This window comes from Falco cherrug, chromosome 14, assembly GCF_023634085.1.
Source record: "Falco cherrug isolate bFalChe1 chromosome 14, bFalChe1.pri, whole genome shotgun sequence".
NCBI classification, from domain to species: Eukaryota; Metazoa; Chordata; class Aves; order Falconiformes; family Falconidae; genus Falco; species Falco cherrug.
In genome coordinates this window covers 2,728,204-2,752,342 of record NC_073710.1, presented here as the reverse complement: position 1 = coordinate 2,752,342, position 24,139 = coordinate 2,728,204, and the positions used below count along the sequence as shown (strand labels likewise).

The following is a 24,139-nucleotide window of genomic DNA, read 5'->3' as shown; positions in this document are numbered from 1 at the left end:
TCTCTTAACTTCCCACTTCCCAGCCCGTACCTGAGCAAGGCTTATTGTCAGCCAAAACCCCACGGACCCGCAGGGACAGAAAAGCCACTGTTTTCACCCACAGCTCCATTTTCATAGTTCTCTGCTTCCCAAAGGGGCCAGGACAGCTGGTGGCTGCTGTTCCCTTCAGGAGAGACCAGGAAGCCCGATTGTGCAGGTTTTGGAAACTTCACCAAAACGATTGAACGGTTCATGCTCTGGATTCTCTCAGGTTAGAGGCCGTGTAACTGCAGGAGGTTAAAAACCAGCCCAGAAGTGACCATACCCCACCTGCTCCGCTGGGGCTCCCGGTCACCGACGTCCATCTCCATCTCCAGTAAGCCCCAGCGTTTCCAGTGGCCTTTCGCTCCCCAGCTGGACACGGCCACTCCCGAGCCACGCCAAGGGCAAGGGCTGTACAGTTTTCCAGATCCTCTTCTGCTGGAGGTGCCTCCTGCAGGCAGGTTTTGATTCCCTCTGCTATTCCCACACGCGGGAGGCAAACTCAGGCGAGGAGGAGTCAGGGGACAAGGCACCTCTGTCCTTCAGGTGCCTCTGCTCAAGAAAAGCTTTATGAATAAGGGACTCATCCAGTTGCGATACACCTTGGGCAGAAAAGTGGATCATTCCATGAACTTGGGGGTAAACCGAGGAGTTACCTAAATGGCTTTACTAACTGCTCTTTAAAGGTGCCTTTCAAAATGCGCTGCTTTGATGGCAGAGCCCACAGCAGCTGACAGACACCGTCTGCCGTCGGGAACACGGAGTCAGAGCCACACCGTTTGTCATTTATGTCTGCCTTCAAAGCCACCTCCCTCCCCATCCCAAGCACCTTCAGAAGCACCACAGGTCACAGTCAATGCCGGTTTTATTAGGCACAGTCGGATTTTAAAAGTACGACACAAGGTTATACTTTGTCCTTTTGCACGTAAACAATTCCAAAGCAGTCTCGAGTTATTAAGGAACGGATCCTCTGCAGGATTTCAGCACATCACCACCACCCAACATCAGATAGTTGAAGGTACACCCCTGAAGTTGCAGCAGCTTCAGAACAGGTTTTCAGGTGCAGCACGTATAATTCATATTTTCCCCACATTGTATGATGAAATTCAGGAAACAGGGAAAAATAGGTTGTTTTCCTCCTCATCCAAAACAGCATGATTAGCAAGGTTTAACAGCTGCTGTAAAAATGTGTCAACAACGCTCTTCCGTAAGCGTGCACAACTGTTACAACCCGACAATAAAAATTCCTTAGGGTCACTTGGATGTAGGCTTTCGGAGCAAAGAGGGCATATCAGATATATATAAAAAAACCCAGGACCTTTAGGGCAGCAAAATCCACATTTCCCCAGCATATGCCATATGAAAGGTTTGGAGGGAGCCGCGCATACGCCCCGACAGTGCCCAAAGCACGGGGACGAGCCGGTGCAGTGACCGCTGGATGTCACTGTTGCTTCAGCCACGGCCACCAAGGCAGCGCTGCACCGGCCACAGGTTGGCAAGTCCGGCCACCAACACGCGGGGCGTCCTAGGGGGACGGCAGAAATAAGGGCACGGCGACTCGTTTTTCACTACACAGAAGTTTATTATGAAAGTTAAACATACAACACAAAAAGTAGCAAAAGCAATCCTGTAGCTTAAGGCAACTCTTACAGGAGATGAATTCAAGAAAGATGATGCAACTTCAGTTTAAATAGAAATTATGAAAAATATCAAATTGCATCAATAACTTAAAATGCACTTTAAAAAGTCTGCGCTAACCAGCAGAGGGTAAGGGCTCGTGATCTTAATGCCAGCATTAAGATATCAAAAGCAGCAGAATGCTAAATGATGATAGGGAAAGTTCAGTATTTACACAAAGATAGCAACGTTAATATCTGATAGCATAATTTCCTGTGTACTTCTGGTTTAAAACCACCGTCTGAAACATTAGGAAAACCTTTTAAAATAAACCTTCAGACTATTCCATCAAAAATACACAGATGGCAGAGAAGATCCAAGGCTAGGGATGCGTGCGGATGCATGCGTGTGTCCCTTAAATAACTCATTGCAGAAACACTTTAGAAAAATTATTTCTTTGGGGGAAGAAGAGCGAGAAGAATACGTGGCCACAGAGTGAAAAAGGTTATCTTTCAGGTGAATCACATTTAAATTGAAGTATCAAAATATTTCTATTTGATGACATTCTCACAGTTTACAGTTATTGACATTTTTAAGTGAATGTTAAATATTCATATTATTAACATACAAAGATTCTCCTTCACATTGACATCTGCTTACATTTTTGCAAGACCTCTTTTGCATCAATTGTTCTGCCATTAATGAGGAATGTAATTATCGTAATTATAGAATTTAATAAAGATTTAACTGTTCTAACCATACAGAGTTTCTACCTTCAAAATAATTCTTAAAGTACTGAAGTCAGATCATCCCTTTCAAAAAGGTATTTAAGTGACATTTCAATTAATCAGGCTGTACAGGAAGCACCACATTTTAACAGAGCCAAATGACACCACATTTCCAATCCGTTTTCTTCAAATACTGGATGCAATGAAAAATTTGGAACAAGTCCATTCACCATCACCCCAAAATCAAACAAGCTAATTCACACAGATTAACTCATCCCAAATCTTACCCTGTTAGAAAATGCAATATATACTGCAATGTAGTCTCAATTTGCATAAGATTTACTAGAAGTGTCCTATGCACAGTACAAGATTTTCTGCACACCACCTCATCTCGACTTTTTACCGTTCAGCACAACTTTACAAAAAGCCTAAGATATAAAATATACTTAAAGCAGCTATCTTAAACATCATTTAATACATATCACCTCGGCAGCTGATCACTTTTGTTCCCAGTTTAACATGCTGTTGAATCTGATTGTAGAGTTGCAGTATCCCTTTTAAGAACTATTTAAAAAAATCCCTGAATAAAACAGAAGCCAGCCTGCGACTTCCTATGAGTTTCAGTAAAGTACTATATACAGGGGTATAATAACCACCCAAACTCACTTGAGACAGAATAAAATCTAAGACAGATACTGGGGCAGAATGCATTAAAGCATGAAAATATACATTTTAAAATTTTGTAATTTAAAAAGTGGAACCAACGAATTGTTAGCAGTTAAAAGAATACTGCAACTGTAAACGTTTACAAACCCACAAAGTTTGAAAACTGATCCCAACAGCTCTGATTCACTGGGTTTAGCCTGGAAATAATGCAAAATAATGTCAGCAGTTTTAAGGTCTTGCAAATTTAGGAAAAAGAAAACTGAAAGATAGATAAGAATGCGTAGCTAAATTAAAGCAGGAGCACAATAAGGACAATCAAAATTCCAAAAGCCCATATTAAAAAAACTAAGCTTGGAATGCATTGGCTTCCAGCAGTTTATATTAAAAAAAAAAAAAAAAAACAAAAAACAACAACAACAGAAAAAAAAACCAAAAAACCCAAACAAACCAAAAAACCCAAAACAAAAAAAAAATCTAAATCTGTAATATCTTGACCTATTTTTTAAGTGACAATTTTTATTACAGTTGAGAAAAATGGTTTTATAGCTGCATAAGTTTCCATTTCACTAAAATAGTGCCAACAAAAATAAGTTTGCATAGAAAAACGAAATTTCAAATTGCCACTGGCTACATGCTTAAAATGGGAAATGCAGGTATTGTAACATAAACATAGTGCAAACCATGGCAGTTCATGGTGATTTTGACTGCCGCAGGTCAGGAAACAGACCATAGTATACCCAGTTATCACAGTTTCTGGTCTTTTATTAAATCCTTTGCCAAGTAGGAGCAATGCATGTGTGCAGACCCATGGTACGCCTGCTGCAGTTGATTAACGTAGTTTGAGATCGTCGCCACTTCCTAGATTAGATCCAGGACTAGGGTCTTGCTGTCTTCTTGCCTGTGTTAATAAACACATATTTAGGACCAAAAAAAATTATTTGGAAGTTATCAGTTTAGTTAATTTATTCAGTGTATTAACATGATTAAGACCACAACAAATTCTAAGACAGAAACTTTATGTTTCAAGCAGTAACCAATGTGTTCATTTTTAACATCAAAATCATTTGGAAGCAAGAGACTTCCAGAACAGTTAGGCAACAATTTTGCATCTCTTCTTCCAAAACACATTTTCTTTCCTGTGAAATTCCCTTCTGTTAACCTTTCCTGTAAATGTTTTCAGGACTGAGATCTGGGGGAGAAAGGCTACAACGCAGGATGGCAGAGTACGGTACGTCATTGCCGAGCAAGTCTCCCTCCAGTATTTTTGTGGGAAACGTTTACTTTAGGTTTTTTCTGGAATACAGAGACTTGTAACAACACACTAGCACAATTTAATCTATAGATTGACATACATTTTAACACTTCTTAAAAGCTGGGGGGTTTACTGCAGCATACTTTTTTTTTCTGCACCTGTAAAGTTAGCAATAATACAAAACTGAGAAAACTCTGGTACTTATGACCGCACCCCTGTATTAAAAAAAAAAGTAACATATGTTCTCCTTTAAATAAATGATTCTGTTAAAACAGTTTGAATTGACAGCATTTTAAAGAGGAAATTAAGAACGGTCAATCGTAGTAATACCACTCACAGTAACCGACATTGCCATCTACTTTCTCTACCCACACGCATGCAGGCTGCCTTCAAGTAGCACGCACAAATGCTGCAGGTAAATACTTTAAAACTTTGATATACTTAAATTTTAAAGCAATATTTTAATTCTGGGAACATCTAAGACATTTTAGTATCTATACTTTTATTACATGTTTATAGCCTGAATAGCTGGCAGCTTGGCCTGGAACCACCACATGACCCAAACAGCATCAGGGCTGCATTCTCAGCTGGTGGAAGGCAGCACCACAAAAGCATTATTTGCTCCATTAGTTTCACCAGCTGCAATAACCTGCCACAGGTTATTTCAGGGCTTCAAAAAAAAAAAAAAAAAAAAACCACAGAAAAAACAACAAAAAACCTCTCCAAAAAATGCAAAACAAGTGACCGCTTCCCTCCTTTGAAAGGCTTCTCTTATTTTGTTGAACGAGGCGGGAACAGACTTGGTGCATGCAGTTGTACCACCGAAACATGGGAGTTTAAGCAGTTAGCACGTTTACACGGTCACACTGAACAATACAAGTACTTTATATCGTGACTAACAGCAATGTGAGCGCTGCTCTTAGGTGTTCCCTGGGCTCTTCTGACTCAACACTTACTGACACAGAGGAAGCCTTCCCGCCCGTGCAGCAGCTCCCCCAGCTTACGGCGTGCTGCTTGCTCGCTCCGGTGTGAAACAGCCAGCCAGCAGAGTCTGCAGCTCCCAAACCCTCTGGCATGCACTGCCAACACCATTTCCTCTAATTTACAGACTTTTCTCTCTTCAACTCTTCCTCCCTGATCTGCCATTCTTCTTGTCTGCCTAATTTTATGTTCCCAGTGCAACTGGTTGGCTTCACCCAAACACAGAACTGTTGCTTCCTTCTCTTATTTAAATACAATGTAAAGCTATGTTTTCCTTTCATGTGCAAAGATCCCGTTCCAATAGAGTTCTTCATTCCATAAATCCCTCTAGTAATCAGCATGTTTCTAGAGAAGACAATTCCCTCTTGCACTTTCTTCAGCGGTCATATTGCCGTTATTGTTTTGGAATCACCCTCGCTATTTTAAAGATCACAACTGCTACCTACTACACGTTTATGCACCCAGTACTGTTGTTGGTTGCATTTTAGATATTGAGATGATCTTCTTGCTCTGTTCCGTCTGCACTGGCCACACTCTGAAAGAAACAATCTGCTTTTCCTACATGCAGAAGAACTCTGAACATGACAACTGACATCACTGCTGGTACGCAAACCCACAGATTTCTCAGTAATCTTTCTGAGGAATCGCATTAAAACAAACAGCCCTAATCACGTACAGTGCTGCAGATTTTTAAGTGCTTAAGAACGCACTCCTTTCAGCCCCTGAAGCAACTTTTGCAAACTGCCCTCTTTGTTGAGATGCAGAATATTGGGAGATGGCATTTAATTGAGATTTTCACATTATTTCCAATGGCCAAATCATTGAGCTTCGGCCACCTAGATCGCTGTGGAAAAGCCCACAGATTTTTTTTTCCCCCTTTTTTTTTCTTCAGCAAATAAGCAAACTGCTGTAGAGATTTTATATAAAACGGTTGTTCAACAAGTTTAAGTAGATACTTCCACGCTAATTTAAGAGTTGTACTAAGATTAACAGTTCCACTTTGCACACTTTTCTCATATTGAACAGACTGTAACAAGATTTATTCTAGTTTTAACTGCTGCCTCTTTCTTCTAAAAGGAAACGAAGACGTGCACTGTCTTTAAGAATCACCGAACTCTTACTTATACCAGTTTAGTTAACAATTTTGTACTTGATAAACATTTTTACACTTAATTAGAAAAAAACAGCAAGTTAATTGCTGCTATACTACTGCTTTAAAAGCAACAGTTTCTTCAGAAAACAAATCACATGCACAGCAATTTTATTGTCAAGTTTCAGTGAGGACTCCAAGATATGGGCATATGGTTGCATTTATGCTTTGCCTAAAGTGGCCTTTTCTTTCAAAACATATGAAAGAATTCACATGATTCGTGACCTCATTGCTACTTGTAGAGTTTGCAGAAGCCACTACTGAACAACTACCAGATTTTCCCTTTCAAGTGATATGCAGAAGGCATGACAAATTACCCTAAAATGTACCAAAAGCAGTCATTACAATATCTTACACTAGTATATGTGGGATAAAGGTGTAATTTTGCATTTCAGTAAGTGGGGATTTACACAAGCAACTGCAACATGTTGGAACAACAGCTCCGTCTCACTGAGACACCCTCCTTTACTTGCGCTATAGTACCATGCAAGAACACGTACACATGAAATGCACTTATTCTATCAGTCACCGCCCTGCCAAGGCGGCATGTCCGCAGTATGTAGCAACTACTACTGTGCTTTATGTGCTGGAAAAAAAAAAGGAAAAGCAACATCTATGTATGCATCTAAAAAATAAAGCACACTAGTAAAGGACCAGTGAAATCACCTTGTATGTACACAGCCAGCACACTGTAGATCATCAGGCATGGGGTGATATTTTTGTCTACTGACAACAGACAAAATATAACTTTCATAAGAAATGCCACAAGATCCTTAATGCTCACTTGCAGGAGGAGTGTGACTACCAGTATGGTAGTATCTGGTAGTTCTCCTCTGCCTATTACAGGAAGCCAAAAGTTCCCTTTTATAAATGTAAAATGGGAATTTCCAGAATTGTGTCGATATGGGGTCCCATAGTCCCAGCACAGCTAATCAATCCTCTGAATTGCAGTATTTGCTGTAATTTCTGAAGTGCATGTTTTATGACGCCGTGCAGAAGCATCAGAATTGCTCTCAGTGAATAATGAGCTCAGCTTCTCAAAGATTAAGGAGACTTGCTTCAATTAAGAAAGATGCATCTATCTTTGCCATTGGAAAATGGAATACTCTGCCATGAGTCACATACGAGTCATGAGAAAACAGTAGTTATACATCTTATCTCAGCATATTTCATTTTTCAGTCAAATGCTCATGTGAAGTTTGAAGCACTACTCTGAACATTATTCGTCTGCTATTTAGTGAAAGGATAACAAGTATTTGCTTGCAAGAATAAAACCTGTAAATAGTACACAGATCCCACTACAGTTGTTATTTTCCTAAAAATGGATGTATTTTAACCAACACTGCCAGTTTTCTTCCAAATATCCTGAAATTGAATAGTTAATGTGATGGACACACAGGGAGTTTCAATACCCAAAAATACTTCGCACTCAGCTTTCAGCACATGAAGCCATGCAAATCTTCTGCAATACGGAAGGAATTATAACTGGCCACAAGCCATTTAAAACCTCCAACGCTGGAGATTGTATGATGACCGACTGAAAGAATTGCAGGAACGTATTTGGCAAAAAAAATATTTCAAAGCCTTCTGTGACACGCTAGTCTAGATTTATTCACGCTGAACTCATCACGCTGATACCACAGGGGTAATAACATACTAACAAAGAAGAGAAAAGTTACTAACAAAATTAAACATGACTTGAGGGTAAACAAACACAAAAAATATCCCCTGCAATACTCTAACACCTAAAAGTATCCCCTACAATACTCTAACACCTATGGTCTCTGCAACCCTGTGATCTCTGAGCTTTTCCTGAGCCTAAACACAGGCTAACTAGTATGGGCTAAAAGTCCTATCAAGAGTATGATGCAGTAATATCTGTACGAAATTGGTTTTCTTCTTAATTAATTAGATAGCTTGATATCATCACATCATTAACTTAGAACTGTGAGTCTTTTGGACAAACCATGCTGTAGCATTTAAATCTGTTACTGGGGCACTTCGGAAAAACAAGTCTAAGGATAATGGCAACTAAGGAAGGTGGCACACCAGCAGTTCCTCCAGCAGCTGGGACAGTCCAACACCGTCCTCCTCCTCCGGCCGCTCAATTCTGACCCATGCTGCTGTTACCGTGCTCTCACCACCGCCAATAAAACTCCTTAAGCTGGCTTTGAGAAAGCATCTGTAACTACCCCATCCCTGTGCACGTTCAGAGGCCTCTGACATAAGAAACCAACTCCTGAATCCATGTGGTAACGTCAGGAAAAGATAATGCAGCCCCACCATGTGGTTTACACGATAGCTCTAAGAAAGCAGAACTAGGAAAGCTGGAAGTAAATTTAGTAAGGATGGACAGGGCTGCCATGAAGATGGCCCACCCTTTCGATGAATCACTTAAAAGAAAAACAGCAGGCACAATTAGGACTTCTGAATCCTAGGCAGTGAAATCACAAGTGCAATATGCGTTGCACATATAACTTGGGACACTGGTGAAGAGGAAGGAAGAAAGAGGGAGATAATTTGAAGGAGAGCTGTCACAAAGAGTAGCCAAAATAAAGTCTCTCCATGGTCAACTCCACTGCAATTCTTTAATTGCATTCTGGCAACTCCATACCGCTGAAACAGACAGAGCAGATGCATTATGTGCCTTGGCATCTGTCATCTATAATTTACTAAATAAATGAAAAATCAGGCTATGTTATGAGAAACTAAACAGTGAACATTTGGATTCTCTTAGAAGGACTGTCAACATCCTGAAAGGGTTTTAAAAAAAACACAACACCCAAGCCCGAACCTGAGAACACATTGCAGATACTTTTCTAAAAAGCATACAACCACAGGACAAAAAACCCCACCCAAACAAAAAAAAAAAAGCGCACCCTGAAATAAAGACAGCAATACTCAGAAAAATGACCAGCTGCAATCAAGCACACCTCCACATCAGTCCTGCTGAGGCAGGCCCACACGAAGAAAAGCAACGAACTAAGTGAAAGCTCTTCTCAGAGCTGCTGGTTAGTAACAGCTTCTCCTGTAGAGATGTGAACCTGGTTAAAACGCGGGCCACGCCTCCACCTCATTTACCCTTCTCAGAATTAAAGTCAGCAAAATTGTGCCGCTACAACACAGTCAGAATGACAGGTTACATATAACAGGACTTTCTCTGGTCACAGTTACAGCCCGATGAAGCACCCTGTACTGCTTTCAGGTCTCAGGGGGGCTTGAAAACAGACTCTCCCTCTCAATCTTCACTTCTCAGAACAACTTCAGCTGCAGCAGCATCCTCACTACGTACTGAATGTACAAACTGCTGGCAGTCAGTAGGGTTTCAGATTTTTACCATTCCTAGCAGGTCTAGTTACTGCCATGAGACTTGTGTAGCCTAGATCCAGTCTCTGGTTGCTTTGTTTTGCTGGCCGTAGCACCCATCTTGCCATCACCTCTCTCCTTTTCACTTGAACCTGGGAAGAAGTAGCCTCGATCTTTTTTAATTATAATATCAAGCACCACTTAAGATTATGCAGATATTGGAAAACAGTTTCTGTAAGAGATCTGGATACTAGACTAAGTCCTTGTAGAACAATTAATATTATGAACTCTATACCTGATGCTCTTTTTTATTCCTACATCCATTCTGATTGTCTTTCGAGCTCACTGAAAGTCAAAATAAACAATTTTCTTAACAAAGGCCATACATAAAAATCATTTAGCACCTACCTCCATCAAGATTTCATTTCAAGCTTCCAACGATCTACTTCCTAGAAACAGAGTACTCTTCACTAAAAAACACCCATCAATTCATCAATGGCGTTTATGCTGAGTCTGCTCGCCCACCACCAGCTGCTAGAGAGCACGACCAGGCCAAGTAACACAATTTGCTTACCAATCCCGATGTGCTCTCTTGCCTGAAATCTTTGCAAGGGTTGCATCTTTGTGTAAAAGCTATTATCAAGCTACAGATTCTGGTACACCACATTGGTAACTGGACTAAAGTAACAGCAAGCCAAGAAAAGAAAAAGCATGGCTAGAGCATAACTCTTAAGAGAGCGTCAAGTACAGACTAAAATTTTTACTTTCGTATGAAAAATTCTTTTTCAAGGGAAAAAAAAAAAGCGCCTGATATGCTCCCTTTTAGAAAGTATTGTTTGAAGGCTGGTATAAAGGTTATAAATTTATAATTAATATTGATTGCTTCCAGACAGTATTCCTCTGTTGCTCAGCCCCCTGCTAACCTTCATTGACTGAAAGAAGATGCTTATATTACAGCATTCCCTGATTTGCAAGATTGATCTCCTCTGTACTACAGTCAGCATTGATCCTGTACAGCACAAATTGTTTTTCGGATATATGCATTCCATAGCACTTTTACATAAAATACCAGTTATTTAAATTTCTTGCGAAGCAATCTGGTCATAACATTACTGGTCTACTTGTACTGTACTCGCATTGTAGAGCCTTTTGAGGCAATGCCTATTCACAAACATACTTTGATGCTTTTTTCTAAATTATGCTGTGCTCATTCTGAATATAAATAAATCATATATGTATATATATGTTCATATACTCACACAAGCATGTAACAAGTCTGTACTACCTGCTGCATATGAAGAATTAACAGTTTAAGTTGCTTTCACATCCAAAAAGCTGTATTAAAGGTTATGCTATCTTTATATCAATGTCAGCTTGGATAGTACATACAAGAAGTAGTAATTAAATTAATTCCAGATGAACTTGAGGTAAACACCTTAAAAAAATCAGTTTGATAAGAAAAAAGAAAAACAAAACAAAATGGACCCTTACTGGAATATTTTCTTCTGAAGCCAGTTATATTTGACTAAAATACTTACAATTAAAGCATTTATTTGTACTAGTAGCTCCATCTTAAAATTCCTTCTCCAAAAACGAAGTTAAAAAAAGGAGAATAACTTCACTGTCTAGAACCTTGGAACAATAGGAAAGTAAGCTGTACTAGATTTTATTTTTTTTTTCAATTGTGAACTGCTTACATTTTTGCAGCAAAATCCTGTCTTCTAAGAGTTCACAACTTCAGCAGAATTTAATGAAATAAATTTCTCCCATTTCAACTGATAATTCCCAACAAACAGCAAAAATATGCAGAAACCTAGTACAGGATCAAGTATTTAAAATTTAAGAAAATTTTTATGCCAGTAACTTTAATAGGGTAGGGTTGGTGGGTTTTTTTGGTGCTTTGTATTGAGAGGAAATACTGCTGAAAGGAAAAAGTTTCAAAAGTTTGTTGGTTTTTTTTCAGCAAAATGAAGGTTTTTAAAATGGGAATTTCATGTAGTTTCCTAAAATGGCTCTGCTTAGCCATTAACGTAATTTATATTTAGCACAAGACCACAAACAGACAGATTGCTAGACTAGACTGTTTCAGGGAAGAGCAAACCACTGTGCCTCTTTACTCGTGATGTTGCTAAAATAAAAAGCATGGCAGTAACATTGGAAACGAACACAAAATTGAGAAATATGACATTTAAAAAATGCTGGTTGAACAAACTGCAATTGGAAACCTGAGAAGAGATCCAACCCACCCTCAAGTAAACAATCAGAAGAACCATCCTTACCTAGGCTGAAGAGTGTTCAGAGTAGGACCAAACATGCACTCAAATAGATCACTACAATTCTGAAGTTTAGTTTGCCTATACAAAACAAACCTTCACCAAAAACCCCAAACTTCAACCTGTCTGCACACAGGGGCACACAAAATAGCCTCTTCTCTTTATCCATCCCCTTGAAAAATCTACTGCTTTGTACCTTCTACTCCAGCCGAGAGCTGGCAGGAGGCACCTGCTTGCTGCTTTGCGGAACACAGTCCATTACTTTCAACATATTTTGATTTCACCAGCTAGGGCTGTTTAAGTGTCCTAGACAGCGTAACACATTTTGCAACATGCTACTATGGCCAGAACACTAACTAAAAAGCAACAGTTTTTAACGGAAGATTCAAATATGTCTAGACAGCAACCTCATTATAGTAATTTCTGCAGAACACTTCTTAGCCCAACCCTGAACTCTGGTCATTCATACTGAAACCATACCAAACAGAAGGAAACACCAGCACTGACTCTTTCAACCAAGGATAGAGAGAGTGAAAATTAAGCATCTACCTTGCTGATAGCCCTTTAGCTTCCTCCCTCTCTTCTACTAGTTTGGCAAAGGGAAATGGGCGAGTACTTCAAGTTCATGTTCCTGTTCGATGGCATCAGTTCCAGCATATACCCCTGAAGTAATGGCCTTGGACCAAGTTCTCTGGGGTGTGCCACTTGCTCATGGGAAGAGAACATTGCCTTTGACTAGCACAAAGCCATCCAACAGTGCGAATTTGACAAGTAGCTCAGTGCTCCTAAACTTACAAAGCTTCACACAATCATTTATTTTTACAACAGTCTTTAACCGGGGGTAAGGTCTTTCTTCATGTGTATCATTAAACATTTACTGTCTCAGCATTCCAACATTTTTGTAAAAGCGAAAGCCATTGGAACACGTTATTAATTTTGAGGGCATTAATTAAAAACATTCACTGACTTCAAATGTACCTTTGAAACAAAAGGATCCTGAACAGTGAGGCAGGATCTGCAGGATCTGATGTGACCATGCTACTTAAGCTGATAGAAAAACACAAAAGCATCTTGTATTCAAAACTGAAACTACGTTAAAAAAGGGACAGAATGCAGCTCAACTCAGACACTTAAGCTTCAATAAAAATTCCTAAACCCACTCACACCCTATTTACATTACAAGAGTTCTGTAATTGCACAAAAATACATCACCTCTGGAAATTCAAGCACAACCTACCAACCACTACAGATTCTGTCCTTACATGCAAAGAATATTTTTATTAAAATAAGGATCTGTTGTACTAATGAAGTCATCTATGGAAGCACACTATGTGATGAAAGGAAGGCAAACAAACCTGACAGCAGTCTGAGCAGGGTTTTTGATGGTGGTGGGGGCTTTCGAGTTTTTGTTTTATTGGTTGGTTGAGGGTTTCTAGGATACTTAAAAATGAAAATTAGTATAGCAATTATTCCTAAATTGTTACTGCACTTGCTATTTCTTTCCCCTTCAAAATATCACCACTACAATATCCACATACAAGTAATTTTAACTGTTTTCAACAACCTTCACTGATCGCTCCTAGGCACGGATATACCACTTCGTTTTAGAAGTCTACAGAGAGACTTAGAATAGGGAGTGTTTCCTACACAGAAAGCTGTATAAATACAGAACTGAATCTGATCATTTTCATATGCTGACAGGCTTTGGATGGATAAATGTTTCCAAAGAGCTGGCGCCTCTCTTTTGGGTAGGAGTGGGTGGAATACTGCAGGATTCCCCTTCCCTCCCCCACTGAAGCTGAATCTGGTCTCTATTAAAGGCATTTCAGATGTAATTCTAGTGTCTGAAATATCCCGATTTCATACAGCGTTGCAATTCCTAAAACAATCGTTAACACTGATGAGATCCTGTGCCAGGTCTGGCAGTTCCGAGTGTTACTGCCCATGCCAAGCTTAGCTTCGAAAAGAAAAATTGTAAGTTTTAGTAACAATGAAAGGTGTATAGATATATTTAAAAGATTATACTGAGGGCAACATACATACATAAAAATTCACTTAGCACACTTAGAACCCACCTTTTTTAGCTGCCCCACAAAAACCTTCAAGTAACACCTCTGTAGTGCAACCAAAGATACTATCTGACTTTTGAAATTACACAAACAGTACATAGTGCAGTCTGAACTAACGTTTTTATACCTGTCAGCAATGCAATCGTCAGAAGGGTACAACTGACAAATTGTATTTCCAAGCTGACTGAGCACATAAGCACTGGAAAATTCAATAAAAGCCATAAATATGACAAACACAGGAACGCACATTTATCTATTACTTTCTATTGAAAATTCTGTATGATGATCATGAGTACCTTACGTACGTGCTTACTGATTAAAGTTCATTTGATTCTGCCAGAAACTTGCATTAGAATACAACTGCAGCGAAAGTCAGAGAAACAATGAATAGTTTGGAAATCGGATTCCTCCTTTGGAATGCACTGCAAGTCTGTCTCCGCTCTCTCATCTGCCCCACCCAAAAGATCCTGATTTTTATGCGGTCCTAAGAGCCAGAGTGCAAAAGCTCATCTGTAATCACTCCAGATAAGAGGCCAGGACATCTTTCCCCAAACACACAAATGAAAACTGAAATGTAAAAATCTGTTATAGAACTACAAGTAATTGAGGCAAAGATCTCCTGGGTATACACAGTAAACATGCACAGTAAAATAAAACCTAAATTATGTATAACATTGTATTGTAATCATTAAAAACTTGTATTTGACATCACACAAATCTGAAGAACATTTTGACAATGTTTTTCATTCTGCTTAAGCACAGTTCAGGTCAGTAATTTTTCCTTTCTTCCTTTCTGTAGGTGATCTACACCAACGCTTTAGAGCAAAAACAGGGACTGGCAACTAATAAGGACATCATTTCACAACAACTGCCTTCTGCCTTATTAAAAGCAAGAGCCTTTTCAGAAGTTACTGAATCCAGCTCCTGCAGCTGGCCAGGGATGTTATTTTTTGTGCTCGGCATCACAAGTTTTGATGTCAGATGCTTGCTATTACCTCAATGTCACCGTTAATTGAAAGAGTTTTTGCGCATCCCAGCTGCAAATAAAGTCTTTTCTACAATTGGAGGAAAGAGCAAGTCTCACAGAACTCCAGAATTTCAGGAAGCCTCATTCTTTTTAAACTTTCAGCATTTCCAGTAATCACACGGCTTCTTCTGTAGTTAACAGGAGTGGGGAAGATGGGCACAGTAAAGGAAAATATATCAAGAAAAGCTTGAAGTAAACTGAGGTCAAGGACATAAGGCCGGGCTTGTATTTCTTACTGTGCTGTTAAGGCAGGCTGTCACAGATCTTCACGAACAGCTTTAAGTTAATTCTATGTTCCTCTTAATCTGAACTTACAGTTCCAGCTATACTGTGAGAGACAGAATGGTTCAGGTCATCTAGCTGATGCTCCAAGGACCCAGTGATAGTGAGGCCTCCAAGGCAAGGATTTTACCTTTGCTACAGCTCACGTCTGCCCTGGCTACATCAGTGTTTGCTGGGGTGCATCTTCTCGAAGTGAGAGATACTACTCTCCACATCTGCCTTTCCCCTCTCATTCTCATGCTCAGTGTCTTCCAGTTGTACTTGGAAGAGAAGAAAAGTCTGTCTAATCATCTCTATTACAGGTAAGGATGCCAGAAGAAAAAATACCTTAGCAATAACGACACTCAAGTTGTCTAAAAACCCCGAGAAGCGGCAGATTGATCCCATTTGATTATCGTAAAGTCAGGCTGCGCTGATAAAGCAGGAAGAAATTCAAAGCGTTTGTGTTTTCTCCCTATTCTCTGCCTGACCTACAGCCTGCCTTAACTTGCCAACTCTCCTTATGTATTACTTGTCCTCTTACAGCTCTTGCATCTGACATCTCAGAGCAGCTGGTTTCCATTCCCTTTTCTGGCTCCTCTTTTCTTGATCCCAGTAATTTCTGCTCTCATCAAGAAAGAACAAGATTCAAGACTGCGGGGCCCTAAAGAAGCAAAGAACAAGACAGGAGGAACTATGCCAGTGAAAGACAGAAGAGTAAGACTCCCCATGTGTAAGGAAAAGGTGGGAGGAAAATAAAACCAGCCTGTACAAGAAAGCAGACCGTGGCATCTGATTAAATTCACTGGTAATGTTTCCCACAACACAGGACAGAGCGAGCTACAAATTTATGTACCCGCAGCTCCTGAAGCCTTTCCTGTGTTCACGAGAAATGCAAGGGGCAAAAAGATTCCTCTTCCTTGCTATTAAAGTATCAGTTGAGACTTTAATAGCTCTGTGAACAAATGTATCCTTACAGCTTAAGTACCACAGAAAAGGCCATCTACAGAAAGGAAGAAAGGGTAAAATCAGAGAATTCTTATCCAAACTTCAAAAACTTCATTTTACAAGAGTTAAAAACAATGCATTTTTCAATTTTTATATGACAACATCAGACAGCAAACAGAAAATACACAACATTGTACAAACAGACAAATAAATGGAAACAATCTAAAGTTTTGGGAAAGTACTAACCAGTTACTGACAGCAGCTGTGAAACCCTCACCTCCATTTCCTCCCGATGAGACCTGTCTCTATCCTCGAATTCGCGAGTTCTTCGCCGAGCTTCTTCAAAGGCTTGTTGTGCCAATGCATCCTCCTGCTACCAAACCAGATGACACAGAGTGACACAAAAGGCTACCCTGGCTTCTACCAGAGCACATTTCTTTAGAATATTAGGGATCATTTGGCAGCAAGACAAGCACGTCCTACAGAATCTGCTAGACAACAGACAAGTTCCAGCAAATGCCAGCATAGGTTAATGAAATAATACTCACCTGCTGTAGAGATAACCAAAGCTGCAGTGCAGCTACTGCTAAAATACACTTTCAAAGGAGATCTGCCTTTCCAAAGTAAAAATGCTGCTGTTCTTTTAAAAGCTAGGAATTCTGAAAAGTTATATGAAAAAGGCAATACACTTTTTCCTCTTTATAAAAGCAATTTTGAAGACAGCATTCACAGGTATATCTAGATAAGAGTTCACTAGCATCATTATATAAACAATGGTAATTTAATTCTCTTTCATTTAAAAATGTGTTATCTAAGTTACAAATCAAATACATCCCCCATTTTATCAAAAGCTGCTAAAGGTTCATCAGTATGAACATTCGTAATCCTTACATATAATTTCAATTATTTAAGCTCAGATGCATAAGAAAGTTCAAAGCAGAAGTGATTTCTCCACTAATTTGTACACACTCCCATAAATTGCAGAAGAAACCTACAGCTTTTCAACAGCCCCTTGTTTATTTTCAATAGCGGCTTATACACAGGAATAGATGTAATTAATGTTAAAAAAAAAAATTTAAAAAAATCCTTCAAACCGTATTTTCTATTAGAACATGTTTTAAATAAAGCATTATTAATACATAAGCCATTATAAATCGGGTTGCAAACTATTTCTCTTAGAGGCCTTTTAGCACATATTTTGCTCAGGATGGAAACAGATGGCTGTTACCCACCAGAATTTTAAAATATTCAGAATGGAGAACTCTAAAGAGCTTCCACAAAACAGTAAGGAATAAACTGTTTTGGTTCTCCCACCTCGTAACTCCTCAGCTATAATTACTAACTCTGCTTATAATTAAAACACAAATGTTATTTCCAAGTTGATAGTTTCAGTTAAAAAAATAAATCCTAACCTTGACTGTTAGAGGACACAAACATGTCGAGAGCCCAACTAAATTTTAATATGCCAAGGGATTAAATGCATAAATTTTTTAATTTAAGATAAAGCATCCCCAGCCTGAGAGAATGTTAAATTGCTTTTTTTGCCGATGGCAGAACTGTGCACCCTGAAGCTACATTGTGAAGTGATGTGAATGAGTGCCCCTCGTGGCCTAACACAGTTAAATACAAACATCATCAGTCACTAACTCCACAGAGCTGGGTCCCCAGAAAGCCATGTTGGAAAGGCAATGTTTAAAGCTGCCAATAAGGTAACATTTTAACACTATTTACTATTTTTAAGAGTAGAATTTGGGTCTTTACAGCTATCTTAATGTTCATCCAATGTATAGCAACCAAGGTCAGACAGGGGGAAAGCAGTTTATCCTTAATAATGCAGAAGGATAGAGACGAAATAGATAAGCTTGTCTCCCAGATGACTACAGAAAAGCTGCCTTATTTCTAATTTACAAAAGCTATGAATGTCTTTCCTAGTCTGTTTGGTTTTTGAAAACAGATTTAAATGAAAGCAAATTTCTTTTTAATAACAATTTTTGCATTTTACCATCATTTAAAGTGGTCATGAAATAAAAGGCTAATATTTTAAAGAAATGGTCATAACCAAAAGAAACTGAATCAGAAATTCATAGGAAAAAAAATCAGCATGCTGACATCCAGAATGAACACATGTTGATAGCTTAAACACTTGTTTACTAATGTTTGAGAAAGGGAAAAAAACCCCAAACATCAGAACTTATCTTTTTAAGTGACAACCAAAAAAAAAAAATAATTCTGCTCTACTCCTGGTGATGCGTTACAACAGAAATCAAGAAACATCACAGGATCTTGTAGAGCAAGAGTTTAAGAAACTTTCTTTTCAAATGTCGCTCAAATCTAGTAATGACTAGTGAAGTTGGCTGTATGAGAGCCAATCATTTATCCAGTCTAGTTTTAATCAATAAAAATGTTCCTGGTATGAAACTACTAAGAAAAAGAAGAGTAAGCAAAACGTGAGCCATATCAACATCAGAACAGAACAAAAGAAATCCTCCAACCCAGAAAGACAAAAAACAGAGAGAAACTTAAACACACCCTGGCAGGAAAAGACTTGGTGAGAACAACCATTTATAACTACCGAATCTTCCGTAATAGAGCATTCTTGCTGTGTAGAGATACAAAAGGACTGAAGATAGAAACAGTGTTTTAATGACACTCAAGACAAATACCAGATCCAGGGAAATTTCAGTCCCAAATGGGGACGATATTCAAGCATGTACACAGAGCTGTGTGTTAGTCCACTGAAGTCTGAACAAGCGGCTCAATCAGGGTCTCCAGCGACAAAAAAAGTAAGACTGCTTAGTAGTAAGACATTAATGGCCTGTGAATTAAATAGAACACTAGCTTAAGAGTTACAATTAAAGTACTTTTTTATGCATGTGGCTTTTCTTCTTATAATATTTTTTGACCTGGTGAAGGACAGTATAATTTCAAAAATGTGGCAGCAAAGAAAAATTTTATCTGATCCCAGTATTAGTGAGAAGTGGTAAGAGACGGGAAAATGCAAAAGCATCACATTTGTGTATGGCAAGCCTTCCAGACAACAGGATTAAGGGGCGAGTACGGGGTATGCATGAATGCCCACAGGACCTGGTACTACAGAAGACAGTGGGCACCCCAGGTGCTACACCGCATGTATGAGGCACTTAAACCCATCCTGATGTCAATGTTATTTTGGGATCAAAGTCAGCAGTTAGGTCAACTGCCACTAGCAATATTAAAACAGTTTTACAAAAGGAAGCAAAATGACAGATACAGGAAGAAGGAAACTGAAGGATGTAAGAGATTACCCAAGTGTTTACAATACTAACAAACGCAAGGGTGCAGCCACTTCTCTGTGTCTGTATAGTGCCTTATGACACCAGGAACTCTTAGGTGCTGCTACTGTAGCAAGTAAGATGGCAAATCACCTCCTCGTAATCATTGAGAAGCACAAACTGAGAACAAATTACACACCTGTAACTGAGTGCAAACATCTCTCTGTAGATCCACCCTGTGCAGCACCTCCAGCTCAGCACCCTGTACTCAAAACTCAAAAAAGCGCTGACACCTGAGAGCATGCATACATCCCCTCACAAAAAAGAATAAATCACATTCCCAGTGCACAAACACTTTCTGAAGGCAACAAAAAGGAATTCTTGAGTGTAGGTAAGACAGCATATACTCATCGGGGAAATTAAAATAATCCAAGAACATCCAAAAACATTTATCGGAAAATTAAAGAGAAAAACTGAACCCATGGGCCACCTGACCACCCTCCTTTTTAGAAGGGTGCCCACTTTTTTCAGGAACTATCCAGTTTTGGAAAAGAGTGACACTATCTCCTTCTGAGCACACATTCAACTCAGTTTCCTCTTGGTTCAGAAGTCATGTGACAGTGTTGTGTGTCAAACCTAATAGTCATAGATCAAGAACCTTGGGATTTATCTTGCCTAGTCCCCAGGGGTCTACATTTGACCTTGCTGTGTAAGCCGTTACAGCCTAAAGGCTTTCCAATCAATGGAGTCTGCAGCGGTTACTCTCTTTCCAGAGAACGCAGGGCTGCAACAGGAACGTGGCTAGCTCAAAATGCCACCACCCAGCTTTGGAAAAAGTGAATGCCACAGTAAACAGTAGCATTCAAGTAAAAGCTTGGTTCTGCGGCTTTCCTGTGGATTAACAAAAGGTGGCAGGACTATTCTCAGAATAGCATACCCTCTCTTTCAAGGCATCCTGAAGAAAGCATGCAAGGCTGTGTGTCAAAACAGTGTCTTTGAAATAGCCAAAGTATTTCTATTTAATCCAGAACACAGTCACAATAACATGATCTCATTAATGTGCAAAATGGTTTCTTAAGTTGGGGAGAGGAGGCAAGGTACCACAACACTTGCAATTCTACGTATCTCCATGTAAATAAAACACCCCTGCATTCAGAGGCACTTTGGACCATGCCTTCATATAGTTCCAAAATGTCTGAATTATCAAACTGAAAAAATGGTTCACCACAAAATACAGATTGTAAGTCATAACTATGGTAACTGATACTACATCCAATTTGCTGTCCACTGCAGAGACAGGTGATCTGTGTAGAAGCCCACACAAACCTGGTGCAGCAGGCCTGAACATCAGTTACTTAGCTTTGTTACCAAGCTACATCTCAAAAGCAAAGATCTGTCTCAAGACTGATTAAATTAAGGAACCCTACAGTGGTGTAAGTGAACCTTATGTATGTGATATGCACTTAAAAAGTAATTTCCTCCGCGTTTACTTTGTTCTTGTGTGTGTCTAAAGATGCAGCTGCTAGACAGTCACTTTTACGGTAGGAAGTAAGCAGAGGAAGCAGGTTCTCGAAAGCTGCCATACCTTAACAGAGCAGAGTGTCTACCCCCTGTCAGAGAACAAATGGAAACCCCTATTCATTCTCCCCACCTCAATGTAATAAAACAAAAAGCTACTTAAAAAACCCAACCAGCCTAAACAGCTAAAAGACTTACCAGTTAAACTGTTACAATTTACAGACATAGCTTTTCAAATACTTTCAGATTTACTACTCTGTAGCATAGCAACAGTGCTAAATCACCCACAAAGTTGTAAACTACAGATGATTCCTGCCCCTAATTAAAACACTAGTTTAGCTACAACCACACATTTCTGTACATTTTCTTTGAATTTGTACTCAAAGTGAAGGCAGAAAACAAGCAAGTGATTGCTACCTGACTGCCTGTTTCCTTCCGGAAGAACAAACATCTAAGGCACAGTAGCGATGGGCAGACTGTCTTCTTACCTGTGCTCTCTCTTCATCAAATTCCAGGCAGCCCATACCATCCAGTCTCTGCAGATCTATCCAGCCTTTCCAGATTACACAAACACCATTGAGAATCATAGGTGCCTTCAAGTACACCTGAAATAAAAGCATAACACATGCTACCGATTTGAAAGCATTTACACACATGCCTGCACAATGAAAATACTGATGCAGGAAGTTTCTGTATGTATTCTTAGAAGAACATCCAAACCAGCTGGTAACACGAGACTCCACTTAACAGCTTCTCCTGCCTCCTTTCCAAGAACTCATTTTAATCAAGTGAGTGCGGTAACTTTTGCCTACTGTACTGGGTGGAATAAATTTAAGCTGTGTTCTCATTTTATAAACTGGCGTGCACCAGGATTTGGTTAGAATTCTGTTACTGTTTTCAGTTAAAGTAACTGTTTTTCTTGTCAGCTTACCTTCGTGTCACAAAGAAAGTGGCATGCTGCCAGACAGGGAGGATCCCTTACAGCACATTTAAATGGTTAAACGAACACATGCTTCCCTACTTCCAAGAAGCACTGTACCTCACCCCAATACACGAGCTCTTTCAAGAAAGAACAAGCACTGGTTTCAGTCCTCAAATTCACAAATTAGTCAGTTTAGTTAAATACACCATACATACACACTGTGCTAAAAATAAGAAAGTCTTCCTCTGTCTATTCTAGCATTTGTGAAAGGCTTTTCAAAAGAAGCAACACCAGATGATCAAAACCCATCTACAGCATCAAGGTGCACAGTGCCTTGAGCTGCAGCAAGGAATAATGCATGAGCTTAAGGCCCTACATCTAGATAACGGCCGATGATAACAGTGATTTAAAGCAGAAGTATTTCCCCTTCTGAAGACCAGAGATTAATGTCCACACAGGAAATTTAAAAAGAAGAAAATACAACACTAAATGAGTTTGACACCTTAGATTTAATGACACCAGCCTTTAAAAAAAAAAAACAACCAAAAAGCCACACCCACCACACCACAGCAAAACCACCTATATTACAAGGTAGGTGGTGGTGGTTTAAAAAAATAAAATAATCAACCTTCAGCAGTTATTTCAGACTACTTGTCAAGTCAAAACCTCTCACGGAACAGAAGTCTGTCTATGTTGAATTGCCAAAGAGGCAAACCTTGCACCCAGGTCTGTGCCCACTGCAGATTTAAAGACTGCCAAGACATTCAAAATCCTGTTGAGTCTTTTCAGTCTTCAGGAGCGGCCCAGCTAGGTAGGGGAATTTTCACACTGCGCCTCCTCTAATAGTTCTAAATTCATCCTCTGGCAAATCCTCATCAAAGTACAACTGATGTTCAGCACTATAGTGAGTTTCAAAGCACCCCAACTGTGCCTACTTGCTCAATTCCACACTTACCAGCTAAGGTCATCCAAGCAGAAAAAGAGAAGGCTTAGAGATAGAGGAGGTATAGAAGGAAAGTAAGACTTCCTTCTGCAAAAGCTGTCCTGGTAAAATTAAGCGCTGAACAAGATCAAAGGCAATCCATGAGTGGAAGAAAGGGGACAAATAACACGAAACCAATTGACAAACAAGTAATGTTATTTGCCCAAGAAAATACACATTTGATCTCTCAGCTTGATTTTTACAGCTTAGCACACTTCAGTATGAAGTGGCATACTCTGTAAGTTTTAATAAGCACAATAAGCAGTAGCTTGGTAACGAAGAAATAACAGCTAGTTCAAGCCTATCTTCTTTGCATCATCTCTCCTACCGCACGGTCTGCACTAAGAGCACAGACTGGTTTTCTGTCCTTGAGTTCACAGCCCAGCTATGCAAGTCATCACACCTATGTCTTCCGTGATGACAGCACACTATGCACAGTGCCGATCTAACGGCCTTTGCGAGCAGAGGTGTCAGAACCAGCATGAGTAAGACATGGACTACCAGGAAACCACCTCCCACAGCACTCATTTCAAGATTAATCATTTCAAACACACAAAATACAACATTACTCTCTTTCAGCACAGTCTTCACTCATTCATCGCACAAGAAATAAACGAAGTACGCACCATCAATTTAACAGACGTGCTTAATTATTTAGAAGTGACAGACAGTTAAAGAGGCTATTAGAATCAAAAGTCATTCTCTTCTAAGAATGCAGAATAATTCAAGGGGGGGGGGGGAAGCAGCATAATCTAACTACAGGTCTGTAAAGACAAAACAGTCTGTACTCCAACGCTAGTTACTTTTTCCAGAAGGCAAGTGAGCATTTTGCTCATCATCTTTTGGGGTCTGCCTTCCACCTAGCCTCCTCTATCCTCCTGGCCCACAACAAAAGCCTGAGACATTGAAAGTTACACAGGACTTCCCAGAGATGACAAGATCTAGCTTTTCAAGTTGTCCAGGAGGAGAGTATATTTTGTTTGTTTCTTTGACAGGGAATATTACGCTGCCTCTAACTGCCTCATCTCCAGGGCTGTCCAGTTGCCTTGGTCACTGCGGCTGCTAGCGCATGAGATTCACCCAGTGCAAACGTTAGGCAGCTCAATGTAGCTGCTCAGGGCTCAGTACTTCAAATGCAACGCGCCTTGCGCATCACCTAGAAGCCTA

The 24,139-nt window shown here is 39.6% G+C and overlaps 1 protein-coding gene across 2 annotated transcripts in view; it reads right to left on the bottom strand.

Annotated features, from left to right (window-relative positions):
* Positions 1-1,579: 1,579 nt before the first annotated feature.
* The window catches only part of CBFB (core-binding factor subunit beta), a 43,148-nt gene continuing 20,588 nt past the window's right edge, over positions 1,580-24,139 (bottom strand). The window contains exons 4-6 of one of the 2 annotated variants that reach the window (XM_055726738.1): positions 21,557-21,673; positions 16,546-16,672; positions 1,580-3,930 (exon numbers count right to left, since the gene is read on the bottom strand). In XM_055726738.1, coding sequence (XP_055582713.1) covers positions 3,908-3,930; positions 16,546-16,672; positions 21,557-21,673 — 267 coding nt within the window. In that variant the 3' untranslated portion in view covers positions 1,580-3,907. The remainder of the gene's footprint in view (positions 3,931-16,545; positions 16,673-21,556; positions 21,674-24,139) is intronic. The other variant, XM_055726737.1, reaches the window with a different exon arrangement.